The 18147-nt window shown below is 37.6% G+C and overlaps 1 protein-coding gene across 1 annotated transcript in view; it reads right to left on the reverse strand.

Moving 5' to 3' along the window:
* Positions 1–2775: 2775 nt before the first annotated feature.
* The window catches only part of atp1a2a (ATPase Na+/K+ transporting subunit alpha 2a), a 46796-nt gene continuing 31424 nt past the window's right edge, over positions 2776–18147 (reverse strand). The window contains exons 14-24 of the mRNA XM_036563623.1: positions 17063–17238; positions 16406–16542; positions 15296–15446; positions 15012–15180; positions 13369–13523; positions 11714–11837; positions 7166–7311; positions 5976–6106; positions 4553–4654; positions 3145–3236; positions 2776–3039 (exon numbers count right to left, since the gene is read on the reverse strand). Of these exons, the coding sequence (XP_036419516.1) occupies positions 3011–3039; positions 3145–3236; positions 4553–4654; positions 5976–6106; positions 7166–7311; positions 11714–11837; positions 13369–13523; positions 15012–15180; positions 15296–15446; positions 16406–16542; positions 17063–17238 (1412 nt within the window). The 3' untranslated portion in view covers positions 2776–3010. The remainder of the gene's footprint in view (positions 3040–3144; positions 3237–4552; positions 4655–5975; positions 6107–7165; positions 7312–11713; positions 11838–13368; positions 13524–15011; positions 15181–15295; positions 15447–16405; positions 16543–17062; positions 17239–18147) is intronic.

Raw genomic sequence — 18147 nt, forward strand, 5'->3', positions numbered from 1 at the left:
ATTATCCAGATGCCCCTGAAGGCCTTCATTATCTAGATCAGGTGTGCTAGACTATAGTAGGAGCTAAATTCTGCAGGGTGGTAGATCTCCAGGACCAGGATTGGGCACCCCTGGGCTAAAAGATAGCTAACAGGCTAATCAACTTCTCCATTGCAGGCTTTTATATAGAGTATTTATTTATATGATTCACTGTAAAACTGCATGACTGTATAATTTCAGTATAATAAAAGCATAGAGTATGTCAACAGGATGTCCTACATTCTACAAATGTCAGTGTTTTCATTATATCTGCCTTAAGTAGTATTAAACCCAGGCTGCATCTCAAACAGCTCCTTCCTTCCTATATAGCTATAAAATTCTGGCATCTGGGTATCTGTGAACAAGCACCAGAACAGGGTGAAGTCATATTTACTACTTAACCATCTGGTAGGTACAACCTTCTGATCAGCGCCCAAATGGAGCATTAAAATAGCACTGCATAGGGAGTAGGCCATTTAAGATTCATCCTCAGTTTGGGGAAAGGGGATGTACAACAGTGTTAGCTTCGTGCTAATATAAGACTGGAAATTGCATAGAGGAGTTGATGGAAATTAGCTTTGTCGTAATTTGGTGGGCAAAAACTACTTATAAAGTGAAGGTATGATATGTTCATTATGATGATGATGGCTCACTGAATGTTCTTGTCCTCTTTCAGCAGTCTGTGATTGCTTGGCAACAGTAACATACTCTAAAGGAACTACTTTTCACGGTGGAATAATTGTTTTATCTTGATTACTTTTTAGAAGCACTTAAATTGTTTATTTAAAAAATTGTGTATTTTATAAAATTTTATGTTGTATGGAGGTATGGAAGTATGGAGGTTTTACTCTTCACGTTGTGCCTAATGACATCCTTACCTGTGATAAAAGCACCATAGTGCACAGTCTTTCAAGTGCTTATTGAATAGTTGTGTAATCTCTCAATCATATTATTGATTAACTAAACAATCTAAAAGCCCACCATGTCAAATTAGCTTCTGTTTTTTCACCATTTGAGAGTTAAAGGTCACATCTGTTACATTTTGTAGGTTGCAAAGTAAGTTTAGTTTAGCACAGTTAGAATAAATGCAATTAAGGAATGGCAAAGCCTCTTTTTAATTTTAATGATCTCTATTTTCACTATGTTGTCATACCTGTCTTGTAGAATGCAGAGTGTTCTTATGATATGTAATGTTTATTAGCAATTAAACTGAATTATGACTAAATTGTTAACCTTATTATCTATTATCACACAAATAGAGCCACAGTAAATCTAAGGTAATATAGACAAAGTCATTGTTTGAAACCTCAGAAGTGAGTTGGAACAGTCGCCTACAGAGCCCTGCTGGTGACATCCCATACAAATAAATAAAAATAATGCATGGCCATGCCTTATTAACATGTGGGAACGAGATCCTAATGCATGGCCATGACTTAGTATGGCATGGGAACGAGATAATTAAGTTGTGGCCACACATTAGGATCTCGTTCCCATGCCTTACTAAGTCATAGCCACACATTAGGATCTCGTTCCCGTGCTTTACTAAGTCGTGGCCACGCATTATTTTTATTTAAACAGGATGTCACCAGCGGGGCTCTCTATGGCCCTGTTTACACCTGCCGTTAACATACGTTTTAGGTGATCTGATCAAGTGCACAGTGCTAAGTATGAGTGTGAATGAAGTCCAACATAAAATATAATAAAATCAAATATAAAGTACCACCACAGATTAATCACTGTGTTGTTATTAATGATTTTGAATGCTTCTTCAAACAGTTTCAAAATCTGCTAGTCCTGTCACTGAGGTCAAAAAACATTTAAGTCACACTTTTCTTTCAAAACAGTAATTAGACTACAAAGGCATTGTTAAGGGAACAATGCATTAATTATGAAAATTCTCACTGACAGATTTTCGTGTCTAATAATTGCAGCCCAATTTGTTGAACAAGGTGTGTTAGAGCAGATATAGAGAACAAAAGCAAAGCATCTACAACATACAGCTCTGACATTGTAAATGAGGCCCAGACAATATAATTTGGGCCTAAAAAATAAAACAGCTATTTGTATCCTCAATGCTTACTGCATACAGTATATACACATCAGATACAATGTACTCACACAAAACTTAAACACATTCACACATTCTAGGGCACTCACAGAACCTAGCACACTTCTCATTTTAGATACAGTACAGTTCAAAAGTCAGAGACCACAGTTCATTTATTTAATTTCCAGTCATGATGGCCATTAAGCACAAGATATTCATGCTTAAGGAGATTCAAAAAGTTATTAAAAGATATAGGGAAATTTGACTCCTAACAATCGTGCAAAACCTAGTAGACCATCACAGCTGCCACCATCAGATAAATAGTACATAGCTTTTATCTATGAGAGACTGGAGAAAGTTAAGCTCCAGTCCTGCTTCAGATCTGAAAAGCCCTCAGCTGTTTCTGTCCATCCTTTCACTGTAAGAAGGCAACACAGTGATATGAGTCGAAAGGAGTATCTGTCAAGGGGCTGTTACTAAGAAAAGGAAATAGACAAAAATTGCCGTAGAACAGTGAAACTGGACATCTGAGACAGCAGTCTAATTATTTGGTGTGTAAGAAGCAGAAAATGCAACCAACTTCTAAGACTGAGGTATGAAAGAGGTATGAAAAATACCCCTGCAGATTTCTTTAAAAAACTGAAAGATATTATATTCAATTGTTGAGGCGTCTGTGTAATTTTCTGTTAAATATGTTTTCTGTTTTTTTCCTGACAAATGAGTAACTTGTGTTTATTGACTATTTTGACTGGAAATTAAATCAACAAAAGGATGGTTTCTGACCTTTGCAAAGCAGATAATGATTATTTTTCTAATTACAATTTATACATATATACTCATTTACACGTTTTTGTCTCTCACCTACACACACACTCACCCAACTACCCACACTACACTCCCACACACACAAAAGCACTCACACTCAGTGTCAGTGTACATTTATGATCAATAGTATGTTTCTTTTTCCACCCAGCCTGTGAATAAAACAGAGAAGATACCATTCAATAATTTTGTATTTGTGAGCAAGCACTCTAATAATATGAATGAATTCATTCATTAATAAAAAAAAAATCTCTCACCTCCTGGCCTTCTCCTCAGAATGAACTTGCGGACTTCATCGTAGATGAAGATGAGGATGCTATATGGCAGGGCACAGAACCACCAGTAAACCCTGCACAGACAGAGAAAAGCAGAGGAGGGTATGAGGAAAAAGCCTAAAGGAGTGATAGATAAGGATGAGAGTAGGTCTGGGAGATTACATTGTCTTATGATAACGCTTCAAAGGTAATATTCGTGAGAATTGTAATCAGTTGTAATCATATTTTAAATAATATTTGCATGTAATATATATCATATAATAAAATGGACTTTTATGGAGCTTTAACAAGCTGTTGGACTATGGTAGAGTATATTTCTCAGAGTGAGACCTACTATCTGAGGAAAATTCTAAGCATTTTCTCTATAGCTTAATTGTCCCAATGAATAGAATTATGAAACTATAATACTTCATGGTTTCCCACAGACATCAAATTTCATAAGCACTACACTATAACAATGGAAAACACTATGTTTTTCAATAAGCATGTGAACATGTATTTGGAACTCACTAATTTACTCAAGCACATTTAGCAGTATATAAGTTCTCCATGAGGAGGAGCTATTAACATGCAAATCGCCTTTGTGTGCATCATTTGTAGAGAAGAAACAGCATGAATCCACACCAGCAGGGGCTCATGAACGCATGAGTACAGGAGGAGATGGAAAAAGAAGAAAGAACAAAAATAACAGGGCCCTGTTAATAAGTTAGTTGAGACCACTCAGATTGAATGAAGACTAATGAGGACTCTATGATTAGTTATTAATTTGGTCAGTAGCTGCCCTGTACGTCCAAAAGTAAGTCAAATCAAGTCAAAGTTTATTTGTACAGTACTTTTTCAACAGGTGTTGTCACAAAGCAGCTTTACAGAAAAATCTAGGTCCAAGCCCCCATGAGCCAGGCAATGGCAACAATGGCAAGGAAAAACTTTCTAAAAGCAAGAGGCTCAAGGCTCAAAAAGGGAACCCATCCTTTTCTCTATGAACAGAGAATAATGTTTTTACATTATACAGGCGTTTAACGGCATAAACACAGCGTATGTAATCTACATAGAAAGGCATTGCCTATAGAAAGAGATTCTCTGGAGCAGTCGCACATGAACCTAATGTCACTATGCTCAGTGCCAAGCGTCAACTAGAGGGGTACAGTTGGAGTGGTGTTTGTGATCCAGAACTAATCATCCAACATCAGTACCTGACCTCTCTAAGGCTGTTATGGATGAACACAATCAAATCCTCACAGCTAGCGTAAAGCCTTCCCAGAAGAGTAGAGGCTGTTACAGCAAAGGGGGACAAATTCCCTAATAATACACTTCAGAAGAAATGTTGGATGAAACTACAAACCTCTGGACATACAGTGTGTGTGTGCAGGTGTGTGTTTGTGTGTCTTACTTAAGTGGGTACATGCGCAGAGCAATATCCATTCCAGGGCAGTAGGACAGGAAGGCAGCGAGAGCAGTCTCAGCAAACAGACCAAAGATGAGAATCTTATTCCTGCAGGAGGACAGAGGAGAGATCTTTCAGGATGAACAAATCGAACTCAACAATGATGAAAAGTGACTGACAGTGAGGTGCTTTTTTCCTTCATACACTCTGCCTCAGAATTTAAGAGGGCACCTTGCTTTCTTTCTTTCAAAATGATCAGAATAATGTTGATGTCACCTATTCCACTTTTTTTTATCACTTTCTGCATGTTTGTCTGTCCTTTTGACCTTAAATGTTTTGCTGACTCTATACCTTAATTATGTCTGTTTTATTAAAACAAATGATTAAACATTCCATTTTGTCACCAACAAAAAACAATAACAACACTACCAAAACATTTTCACATGCTTTGAACAGGTGTACCCACATGAAATCATAATGTTTTTATTTAAACACAAAAAAAGTTGACTTAATTGCAGAAAATATGTGTTTTGCCAGTGACAATTCTTAATGTTACACACTGATTTTCAGACTTTGGGACATATTTACTTCCAAACAATGGGCATCTAACTGCTCACTATGTGGCCATGAGGGACAGGGATGCAGTCTCACTTCCTGCACTAAAATGCAGGGGTGTGGCTAAAATAAGGCTCCGCCTATGGAATAAAACTTTGTTTTTCAGTAGTGAATGAAAACTTGGGACAGCATTTTTTAAAAATTAAAAATTAAACTCATGAAGTCTAAATATTGCAACTTCACTTTGAAAGATTGAAAAAATATCTTAAAAAATATTGAAAAAAATACAAAAAATATAAGTTGAAATTTCGGGATTAGGTTTTGGGACAGACACCTCCCAACATACAGTACTCTATAAATGTGTACATTCCTGTCACCTTTTGCATCTGCAGTGTTTTCCTGAAGATATCGGAACCAGTCATTTAACTTTTATACACAGCCTGATTCTACAGCAGCAAACTAACATGATCTGGAAGTAAAATATTTTATTCTCTTTTGTTGCTCCATGAGATTCTACAGTTTGTCTAGTTATAAATGCAGCTTTTGCTAACGCTGATTTGCCAGATCTAATGCTATTAATGAACAGGTTACATTTGCAATTTACATTTACAACAGGTAATCAGTAATCTGTAAGGTAATATTCTAACTCTTTTTGACCAGCAGCTTGCCACCACAATAAAACTGCTGGGTCTGACCTGGCCAGCCCACTAAAAAAGGCTCTGTCTACGCCCCTGCACTGGTTCGATAATTCTACAGATAATAATCATTTGTCTAAATTTATATTATTGAGCGAGCTCTTCACAGAATTTAAAATAAATGAATTTCTCTCTTTGTCTCTTTCATACAGCTGCATCTCTCACTCCTCCACACGTACCTCATGCCCTGCTGGAAGAGGGAGTTCCTGCGTGTTTTACAGATGATGAGGTCAGCCCACTGCACCACCACGATGCTCACAAAGAAGGAGGTGTGGCAGGTGAACTCCACAATCTTCCGCTGTTCATAGGTCTGATGAAGAAAAACATGCAGACAGAAGTAATACAGCTTGAGGGGGCTGTTTTTCTGCTGATAGGTGTTTCCACAAGATTACAGTCCATATACATGTGTTTTTCAATGTGAGCAAGTTTGTTTATGGATCATTATACGAATGGGTTCAAAGTCAGAGTTAAAAACATATTTCAGATTTTTAACTGACTGGGACTTTAGACTAAAATCCTTTTGCTTTGGGACTATATCTTAATTATGTCTGTTTTATTAAAACAAATAATTAAATAGCCCATGTTGTCCCTAACAAAACAATCATACCACTACTGAAACTTAACCAAATGTTTCGGTAGTGACAATTTTAGCTTATTTTAAGGATACCTCAAAAACCCAATACATGACTAGTATCACAGCTCTGAACAGTTGTACACACATAAAATCATGACATTTTTCATTAACACAAAAAAACTTGACTTAATTGCAGAAAATATGTGTTTCGGTAATGACAGTTCTTAATGATACACACAGATTTTCATTTCATTTTCATTTTTTGGGCACATTTACTTCAAAACAATGGGATCTGACTGCTTACCATGTGGCCATGAGGGACAGGGATGCAATATCACTTCCAGCTCTAAAATGCAGGGGTGTGGCTAAAATAAGTCTCCATCTATGGTCTAAAACTCTTTGTGTTTCGTTAGTGATCTAAAATATGGGACAGTATTTTTTGAATAAAGTTTTGATCAATTTAAATGTGAACTTCTCTTTAAAAGAAATTAAAATGATCTTTTAAAACGTTGAAAAAAAAAACAAAATAGCATTATTTTCACAAATTGAAATTTAGAGCTCAGGGTTTGGGACAGACACCTCCCAATAAAATGTACCCTATAAACAATGATTTTGTATTTATTTAGCTTATTACTCAATCAATCAATGCCCTGGGTTTAAATAAATCATAACATAATTTTGTAAATACGAAAGGTCTGAATACTTTATTGAGTTAATTTTTTTTATTTTATTTTATTTTATTTTTTTTTAGTTTGAACTAATTTGACAGAATTGTTCGTATCTGTGTGTGTGTACCCATTGTTGTCCATAGCTATCCTCAAGATCATTGGCACTGCGGTCATCCCACTCCAGACGTATTCCCAGAAGTCCGGAGGGCAGGAAGCCGTTCTCCGCCAAAATCACAAAGTAGGTGAAGAACCCCGCCAGGGCCTGGATCATACCTGCACATAAACACACATTAATACTCCATAAAGCTTACATAGAACCCAGTTTCTAAAGGTGTTTCAAAGAAATTTGAGTAATTTGATGTGAAACGTGCCATTCTAGAAATTTACCAACTCTTTTTCTTTACAGTGGTGGTGATAGGAACCAGAGTTCAATGTCTCTGAAAGCTCCCTCACAAAAAGATATTACATAAGATGGTTATGAATATGTTGCCTGTTGCCTGAGACATTGTTTTATGATTGTTTTGACACAGGCTTTTGGGCTACAATGTTTTTTTTTAAATCCATTTATGGCAGAAAGCCACATGTAGGCTGTTGTAAGGCAAAATAGTCCCCAGAGAAAACTTACTATTTCAGATTTATCACTCTTTTACAATTTACAACATTATATATAAAACTCGGAAGACACACGTAGGTTCACTGGTGGTTTTGGATAATGTATAAAATGGCTGTAAATGTGTTGTAGCTGTCGCGCCACCTTATTGCTATCATGACCACTGTGAAAAAATCTGACTCAGTAAGTCTCTCTACAATTAAACATTTCACATCAAACCACTCTGAATGACTTTGTTAACAATTCTTAACCAGTGAATTATGAAAAACTTTTTAAAACCCCTTTGAGGCCAAGGTACAATTTATTTGGACTTCAATAAATTAATTTGAACGTGTATATTTGATGTCTTGCACAAAAACAAAATTTTCCAGATGGTACAAATATGACCATTTTGTTCTCCTTCTTTTTGATTTTTGTAAACTTTCAGAGGCAACATGAGCTATCACTGTCTTTAAGGTTGGCATAGCAACAACCTCGCTTGACCAATCGGCTGTGTCCCAGCAACCAGTAGTTTTTGACAAATATCAAAAAGATTAGTTTGTCCTCTGGTTCGTCGCAGATGGTGCGAGCATCTTTAAAAGCAAGTCAAACTGTGCTACGGACTGCAGCTGTGAAATCACGAACAAAGTCCCTGTATCAGATGGTGAAAGTCTCTGAGCTCCTTTTGCTTTTCCAAAATGAAAAGTAACCTGCTCGATCTCACCATTTGCCCTTTTTGTTAGGAGCAAAAGACATTGTTGTCATTTCAAGGTGTTCTGTCTATTTGTTTGTTCATTGTTCTTACACAGCGCAAACAAAACATATTGCATCCAGTGTGCATAGTTTCTTCATAGGCATGAAAAAACGCTTCCAAATATGTCAGATTTTAAAAGGCCTATAACCTACATATGTCTTATCAAATCTCAATAATTTTCTCCTTGGCTCAACTTATAACCAAAATGTACCAAAATGGTCAGAATTCTTTTACTTCAACATTTTCCATCATCTCCTTATCCCTTAGTATTAAACAAGCTGTTTTTCTTACTGTGCCTTTAAGACATTGTAGGAGCTCTGTTGTGATTAGGTGTTCTGTATTGAGCCTAATAACTCCTTATAACTTAAGTGTGAATAGGCAGGGCTAAACTGCTGTAGGCTGAATAGGTGGATGTATGTAAACACATTGGTTTTGTATGTATGGACTGGGAAATGAACACTATGCTTTGAAAGTTTATAAGTGTTTGCATATTACAGCAAACTCTCATTTCCAGAAAGTAAGGAAAATTCAGTCTTTTAAGTAAGTTGGGAACAAAAAGAAGTTCTGAAATTTAAAACAATATACTGTAAATATCTATCTAGTATAATTTTTGTCAACTTATCTGCCTTAAGATTTGATCACCATTTTTGAAATATGAGGCATTCCAGATATTAACATTATAATAATTTAATTCTTGTTGTTAGACAGTTTTTAATCATTGTAGAATCATCTACAGCTTCGTTCATCATTCTGAACACAACAAAAATTTCTAATTTTTTAGGCCTTCATGTTTTCTACTAATTATTTGAAGCCTGTGAATTTGCACAGGACCAGCATATATGTTTCACACCTTTATTTGCAACCACATCAGTTTTGTTTATTAAAAACATTCTTTCCAAACTTTTGAATGGTAAAGTCAGGCACAGAGTAAACTAAGCTAAGCTTCTTTATTTGCATGGGGGAATCAATCAGACTTGCTGCACTACATCTGCATTTTGATAATAATAGTTCTGTATGAGGAAAAGGCAAAAACACTGAGTTCACTGAGTTCAAGGAAACTGGAGATAAATCAGTTCAGTTCTTTGTATAAAGCTACTCAAATTACTCAAGGTCGTTAGCTTCCTCAAATTTTTTGAGTTCACTCAATACCTCACGTTTTAGAGTGTGACAAAAAAGTGGTGCCCAAGGTAAGGTACAGGCGTGCCTTGTGTGAGTGTGCGTGAAAAAGTATGTGTTTGTTTTCAGATATTTTTTCAGCAAAAATGTCCTGACTTTGGAAACCTGAGAAAAACAGAACTAACAAAATTGTCCTAACTTTGCAATTTTTAGAGCTATTTCCTTTTCACTGTTGGGTTAAGCTGAAAACTGTATTTACATATATATACAGTAGTTTAAAAACTGTATTTACATATATATACAGTAGTTTAATATAGGTGCACTTATAGACTACATGACCAGAAGCATGTTGAAATCCGAACATCAAATTCATATTGCAAAACTATGGGCATTAATAAGGAGTTGGTCCACCTTTGCTGCTATAACAGCCTCCACTCTTGTGGAAGGGCTCTTTGCTAGATTTTGGAACTTGGCTGCGGGAATTCACTCCCATTCAGCCACGAAAGCATTAGTGAGGTCAGGCACTGACTGCGATAAGGTCTGGCTCGGAGTCAGCATTCCATTTCATCCCAAAATGAGGTTGATGGGGTTCAGGTCAGGACTTGGTGCAATTCAATTAAATTCTTCCACACCAAACTCAGCAAACCATTTCTTTACGGATCCTGCTTTGGGCAAGGGGGCACTGTCATACTGAAACAGAAAACAGCCATCCCCAAATTGTCGCAACAAAGCTGGAAACACAAAGTTCTCTATATTGTCATTGTATGCTGTAGCATTAGGATTTCCCTTGAGTTCTAAACAGAACTAAGGGGCCTAGCCCAAGCCATGTAAAAAAAGCCCCAGACCATTATTCCACCTCCACCAAACTCTACTGTTGGTACTATGCATTCAAGCAGGTAGCTTTTTCATGGAATCTGCCTATGCCAGATTTGTCTATCAAACTGCAAGATGGTAAAGCATGATCTATCACACTGGAGAACGCATTTAGACTGCTCCAGAGATCAACAGCAGTGTGATTTACACCACTCTAGGTGACACATGGCATTGTGCAAGGTGATCTTAGGCTTGTGTGCCTAAGGAAACCCAATTCTTGAAGGTCCATACTAACAGTTCTAGGGTAAATGTGGTGCAAGAGGCAGTTTCGGTTCCCGAGTGGCACAACCGTCTAAGCGTTGGCCCTATCATCAGGAGATCGCGAGTTCGATCCCTGGTGATGCTACAGCCATCCGTAGCCAGCAGTCCAAGAGAGCACAATTGGCCTCGCTCTCTCTGGGTGGGTAGGATGGCCCCTCCTTCTTCCCCCATCACTGAACGTGATGCTAGTCAGCGCAGGCGTCTGTTAGCTGACGTAACAGATCTGGCGGTTGGCGCTTTCCTCCGAGCGCGTTCAGCTGTCCAATGACGTTGCGTGAGCGGAATTTCGAAAAGAAACGGTGGCTGGCTTCACAGGTCTCGGAGGAAGCCTGTGTTAGCCTTCGCCCTCCTAGCGTTGATGGTACCGTGTGATTGGGGGAGTCCTAACTAGCGGGTGGAAATGGCGACGACTAAATTGGGTAGATAATTGGGTTAAAAATCCAAGAGCCAGTTTGGAACTTCATAGTCACAGTTGCAATCAAGATCTACTTTTATGTTCTTCAGGACGCAGTAGTCCCATTCTGTGAGTTGTGTGGTCTGACTCTTCATAGCTGAGCTAGTGAAATCAAGCCCTGATTTTGGCCAATAAGGCCTGGTTTGCAGTCAGCGTTTCAATTCATCCCACACAGGGTTGATGGTCAAGGTTTTATACAGTTCAGTCAGGAACTTGGTAGTCACTGTTGTAACCAAGCACTATTTTTTCCTGTGCCAAAACTTGGTGGTCCCTGTGTGATGTTAACATTTTGCAACTGGGCTATTGTTGCTACTAGGCATTTCCACTTCACAATAGCAGCAGCCTACAGTTGACTGGGGCAACTTTAGCAGTGCAGAAATTTGACAAACTGATTTGTTGACATTTTATGACAGTGGTATCCTATGACAGTCACTGAGCTCTTCAGTATGATTGCATGGCTGTAAGCTTGATTTTTTGCACCTGTTAGCAGGGGGTGTTGCTGAAATAGCCAAATCCACTAATTAGAAGGGATGTCCACATACGCCAATAGATTGTATAGTACATAAGTGAAATGTATATGATGCCATGTCCAGACAAGGTATAAAAATGGTGTTTTTGTGTGTCTTACCGATCTGTCCATATGCCATACTGATGAGTCTCTCATTGACCAGTTTATCAGTTTTGGGGTTTCGGGGCTGACGCTTCATAATGTCACTCTCTGCTGTCTCATAAGCCAGAGATATTGCAGGAACCTGAGAAAAGAAAAGGACATATATATATAGAGAGAGAGAGAATGAGGGTGAAAGTGCTATGGGGCAGTAGACCAGCAGCCAATGACAAATGAAGTGTTTGTGTATTTGGATGGTTGGGGAGGGGGTGGGTGTGAGCAGAATGAGTAAAACAAAATGTTCTTCTTAATATCAGATAAGAGGATGACTATAGATACTGATTGACTGAAAATGATAGAGAGAAAGACAGAAACGCTATGGTTGAAAAGATTGAAATCAACATTTTCAACAATGTAAAACGTGGTTCTAGATAAATGTATGAAATTAATTCTCTATGCTAGATTTGTGCAATTTCATTCTACAATGACTAAGAAAACTGTTGAACATTGAAGTTATAGTTACTTACAGTTAACATGCAACATACCTTAAATTTAAATTATTAAGAATTCATCACTTAAGGTAGATAATTGGACTAAGATGATTGTGTATAGATAATTACAGTACAGAATGTAGAGTATATAGCAATATAATATACATTGTGTATTATCATCATATATAGTGGGATCCAAAAGTCTGAGACCACTGGAGAAAATGCTTCTAATTTGCATTCTTTTTAAATTTAATACAAAGTTTTTCATTACAAACAACATTATCAGCATAATAATTAGAGTGGAAATGGAATCTTTGAATATTTATATAAATTTCAGAATTTCTTAGTATTTAGCATGCTTCTCTTTTGCTTTAATGACAGAATAAACTCGAGCAGTCACAGACTCCATAAGTTTGTGCAAAAGCCTCTGATCAGTAGAGCAAATCCACACGAGAGTCATCTGAACATAAGCTTCACTGGAAGGAATAAGACCAAAAACAGTTCTGACCTTTTTGTGTAAAGGCCTTTAATGGTCAATTTCACAAATATGCTTCAATTTGAACAGTGACCTAGAAATAGTGCAGAATTTATATTTTGATTCATTTCAATTGTCATAACTTTTTTGTGTTTTAAAATTTTCAAGATTCTAAAACTTTCTGCTGTTTATTTTCAGATTTAAATGAAAAAAAATCACTGTAGTCACAGACTTTTAGACTCCACAGTATACAATACCACAGATTATTAATATAATAAGTTTTGAATGGCGAAATCGTTTAATTTTCACCCATAAAAACACCCAAAGACAACCACATTTTATATTTAATGTTTTATTTTTTTCCAGTACTCAGCTTAAAAATAGAAATAATGCATTCAAATTTGCAGAAAAATGCCATAATTTTGTTCCCTATAGAGCAGGGGTGTCCAATCTCATCCAAAGAGGGCTGATGTGGCTACGGGTTTTCACTACAACAAAGCAGGAGGTCACATGACTAAATGTTTGAAGACTAAGACCAACTGATTAAGCAAGTAGAATCAGGTGTGCTTCAGCTTGTTTGGAGTGAAAACTTGCTGGACACCCCTGCTATAGAGAATGTATTAGCTCATCTTCATTTATAAAATCAAGAAAACATGTCATTTGACATAAAATTCATCACTGTGACTGAGGCAGAGGTGAGTGTCTCTTACCATATCAGTTCCCAGGTCGATGCAGAGGATGGTGACAGTGCCCAGAGGAAGAGGCACACTAGCGATGATGAAGAGCAGAAATGGAGAGATCTCAGGGATGTTGCTGGTGAGAGTGTAAGCTATCGACTTCTTCAGGTTATCAAAGATCAAACGACCTTCGGGGAAACACACAGAACAAATTTGATCATCTCAGCAAAAATGACCATTTTGGCCATTATTGTCTACACAGATAAAAAACTTTCATAATTTAATCTTTTTTTGTCTAATCTCGTTTTGTGTCAATATTTCTCTAGCTCTTCTCTCCCTGAATCTCTGTATTACTCAGTTCTCCTTTTTCTTTTTGTCTTTCTTTTTCTCTTTTACCTTTGACTCTTCACTCCGTTTATACCTCCACTGAGCTGCCAATTTATTAGGTATTCCTACCTAGTACCTACACTCACTGGCCATTTTATCAGAAACACCTATAGATATATGTGGGTGCACGCGTGCCAATCAGCCATAAAATAAAACCACCTCCTTGTATCTACACTCATTGTCCATTTTATCAGCTCCACTTACTATATAGGAGCACTTTGTAGTTCTACAATTATAGACTGTAGTCCATTTGTTTCTCTGTATACCGTGTTTGTCCCCTTTCACGCTGTTATTTAATGGTCAGTATCCCCACAGTACCGCCACAGAGCAGGTATTACTTGAGTGGCAGATCATTCTCAGCAATGCAGTGACACTGATGTGATGTTAGTGTGTTTTGAACTTTTACAACCAGATCAGACACAGCAGTGCTGCTGGAGTTTTTAAATACTATGTCCACTCACTGTCCACTCTGTTAGACACTCCTACCTAGCTAAGACACCTTTTAGATATAAAGTAAGAGACAGTAGCTCATCTGTTGCTGCACAGTTTCTGTTGGTCATCCTCTAAACTGTCATCAGTGGTCACAGGACGGTGTTGGCAAAATATTTTTGGTTGGTGGACTATTCTCAATCCAGCAGTGACACTGAGGTGTTTAAAAACTCCAGCAGCACTGCTGTGTCTGATCCACTCATACCAGCACAACTCCACTACGTCAGTGTCACTTCAGTGCTGAGAATGATCCACCACCCAAATAATACCTGCTCTGTGGTGGTCCTGTGGGGGTCCTGACCACTAAAGAACAGGGTGAATGGAGGCTTACAATGTATGCAGAGAAACAGATAGTCTACAGTCTGTAATTGTAGAGCTACAAAGTGCACCTAAATAGTAAGTGGAGCTGATAAAATGAGTGTAGAAACAAAAAGGTAGTTTTAATGTTACAGCTTATTGGTGGATTCATATACATATACATATACATATACATATACATATGCATGTCCAGTCAATCAATAAAAAGGGATCACCATAGGACCCTTCCATGTTAGCGGCACTTCAGTGCTGTGAATGGTCCACCACTCAAATCTGGTCAGTGGTGGTCCAATGGTGATCCTTCTCCACTGATTGTCAAATAAATTGTGCAGCAGTCTACAGTCAGTCATTGTAAACATGCAAAGTGTACTAATATGGAAGGTGTATTTGAAAAAATGGGCAATGAGAGTTCAGCATAGGTGTATCTAATAAGCTTACAACTCCCCAGTTCCCCACTTTTTTCCTCTCCTTGTCTCTCTTACCCTCCTCCACTCCTGTTACTATGGAAGCAAAGTTGTCATCCAGCAGGATCATGTCTGCCGCCTGTTTGGAGACGTCAGATCCGGCTATTCCCATGGCAACACCAATATCTGCCCTCTTTAGGGCAGGCGAGTCGTTTACTCCATCACCCGTCACTGCTACAATAGCACCCTGAAAACACAAACTGCTGTTAACTATTACAGCAACAAACAGTCTGTACATGTTTAATTAGCTCAACCATTACATCCAAATAACACAGATAATTCTCACACAAACACACTCCTACCTGTCTCTGGCAGCCCTCCACTATAATGAGTTTCTGTTGTGGAGAAGTACGAGCAAAGACGATCTCAGTGTGGTTCTTCAGGAGATCATCCAAATACTCAGAACTCATCTCCTTCAGATCAGTACCGTGGACTACACATGCCTTGGCATCTCTGTCAAATTCACACAAACATGAAAATATGTAGTACAGACACTTTGTTCATGCTGTTTTTCTGTGGTTGTTTTGGGGTTATTTTAAAGTTATTTTCATTTCTTAGCTGTAAACAGCAGCTGTTAAAGTATTCTAAGGTATCTCAAGGTGGATGCTATGGTGTTCCAAGCGGTTGCAAGGGTATTGCTACATGGTTTCTATGATATCCTAGGTCATTGCTCAGGGGTTGCTAAGTGGCTTCTATCCCAGGTGGATGCTTGTGTGCTTGTATCATGGTGTGCTGAGATAAAAGGTTCATGTAAGAACAATGATTCAGTTTCAGAATGTTAAGCATTCCACCATTCATTCCAAAGGGAAAAATAAATGAATGATCACTGTACAAAAAACGTTAGTCCAATTGGTGCCTAAAGAAAGCTTGGAAAGCCTGAAAAAGCTTAGAATTGTGTTTTAGAAGTCCAATAACAGTTTGTAGATTGATATAGAAATCAAGTATTTTGAACTGCTTATTCTATGTATTAAACATGCAATATCACAGTTTCATCACTTTTAGTTACTTAAAACCAAAACTGAAGCTACATAAAGACTAAACTAGCTACACTAATTTTCTCAGAAAATTAAAATAAAACTAAAACTAATAATGCATCCATAGAACCCACTAAAATTTAACTGAAATTATAAACAGAAATGAAAAAACAAATAAAAAAAACTAATGAAAATGTAAAAACTATAATATCCCTTGTATGTTATCCACTACACTATCTATATAGCAATGACTTCATTGACCTTGATCTCACTAGAAAGAAACAGTGACATTTTGTGGATTAAGACAGAAATGCATTTCAGTTCTATTATTCTAACAATGGGTTTAACACATGTATAATTTGTGTTTTGATAATATTATTAAACCTCAAATATTATACGGTATTGATATTTTCTCCCACCCCTAGAATAAATACACACCGTGGGTTGACTTGACTGAGAGGGATGTTGAGTCTCTCTGCGATGTCCTCCACCGTCTCATTGCCCTCAGAGATGATGCCGACACCCTTAGCGATAGCCTTAGCAGTGATTGGATGGTCTCCGGTCACCATGATCACCTTTGCAAATGAATTACAGTCATCGATATGTGCACTGCATATTTAAAACCCAAAGTCATGATTCTATTCGATCTTTTCGACCTAGCAAATAATCTTATATAAAGACAATCAGTTCAATAGATCAACCAATAGATACAGTACACATGGACAGGTGGAGCTATGCTGAACAAGTCATGCAACAGACAAATGGTGACTGAAAGAATGAACCACATGGAAAAATGAAATAGTGAATTATCTGAATAGAAGAATCAATAAAATAATCATTCAAATGGAAGAATCAACACTGTAACAATGATTCAGTGTTTTAATTAACCTAATTGCCCTAAAAGTTTAGGTTCATTTAACTTCAAATAATAAGTTAACAGGATGTAAAACACTGATTATTGTTTTGTTAATTTACTGTTCAATGAAAATTTCAAGACAAACAGGTTAGCAACTTCTTGCAGTTAAACATCAAATCATTTTTTACAGTGAATAAATAACTCATCTAATTAAATTAATGCCTGGATTTAGTCAGTACCTTAATACCGGCAGAACGACACTTGCCCACAGCATCAGGGACGGCAGCTCTCGGGGGGTCAATCATGGACATGAGACCCAGGAAGCACATCTGATCCATGGGGAAGTTGACATCGTCAGAGTCAAATGCAAAGCCTCGTGGGAAATGGGAGGGAGACAGGGACAGGTGGCAGAATCCTGCAAATGCAGAGTGACAGAGGTATAAAAATAATTAATATAGTACAGACTAAAGAAATGAGAGGAAAATGTCAGAAGTAATATAAAGCAAAATCAATGATGCTGGCTGACGGCCATCCTCAAAGTAACTGTCTGGTCAAAGCCTGCAAGAAAAATCAGATATTTTCTTTGAGTGAATAAATTAATCTCAGATGTGACAAAGCTGGATTTAGTATCTGGGCTTTTCTCCTTTATCTGTGTTAGACACAAACAGACTTCAGTCAACGGCAATTGTGTACAGTCACATTGTACCAAAGCCCAGTGTGCTGAAATTGCAACCCAGTACCTTCATACAACCTTCTTACACTAATATTAGGGGTGTATTTATACCAGTTTAGTACTCAAAACATCAGTATATCTGTATATCTCTATGCATATTTGGATTTGAACTGAAAGTGGGTGTGGTGTAAACCAAAAGTGTGTGTGGTTAATACAACATGGTGCTCCTCACACCCCATGTTCCACATAGGCTAGAGATGGGGACACAAGTCAACAACTCTGATTTGAGTCAAACTTGACTGACACTTGAATGAGTTGCATAATGACTTGCGACGACTCTGACTTGCTATGCGACCCAGACGCACCCTTAACTGACTCGCAACAATACTCTGATTCACCTTTTACGTACTCGCAATTTGACTCTCACTCACCCTTAACTGACTCACAACTCAATGTGGACTTGCCCTTAACTGACTCACAACTCAACTATGACTCACCATTAAATGACTTACAACTCAATGCAGAACCTTAACTTGTTTGCAGCACAACCCTGACTCATCCTTAACTGACTCACATCTCAATTCTGACTCGCCCTTAACTGATTCACAACTTGCCTATGACTCTCCCTTAAATGACTTACAACTCAATGCA

The sequence above is a fragment of the Colossoma macropomum genome, unplaced genomic scaffold (genome assembly GCF_904425465.1).
Source record: "Colossoma macropomum unplaced genomic scaffold, Colossoma_macropomum, whole genome shotgun sequence".
Taxonomy (NCBI): Eukaryota; Metazoa; Chordata; class Actinopteri; order Characiformes; family Serrasalmidae; genus Colossoma; species Colossoma macropomum.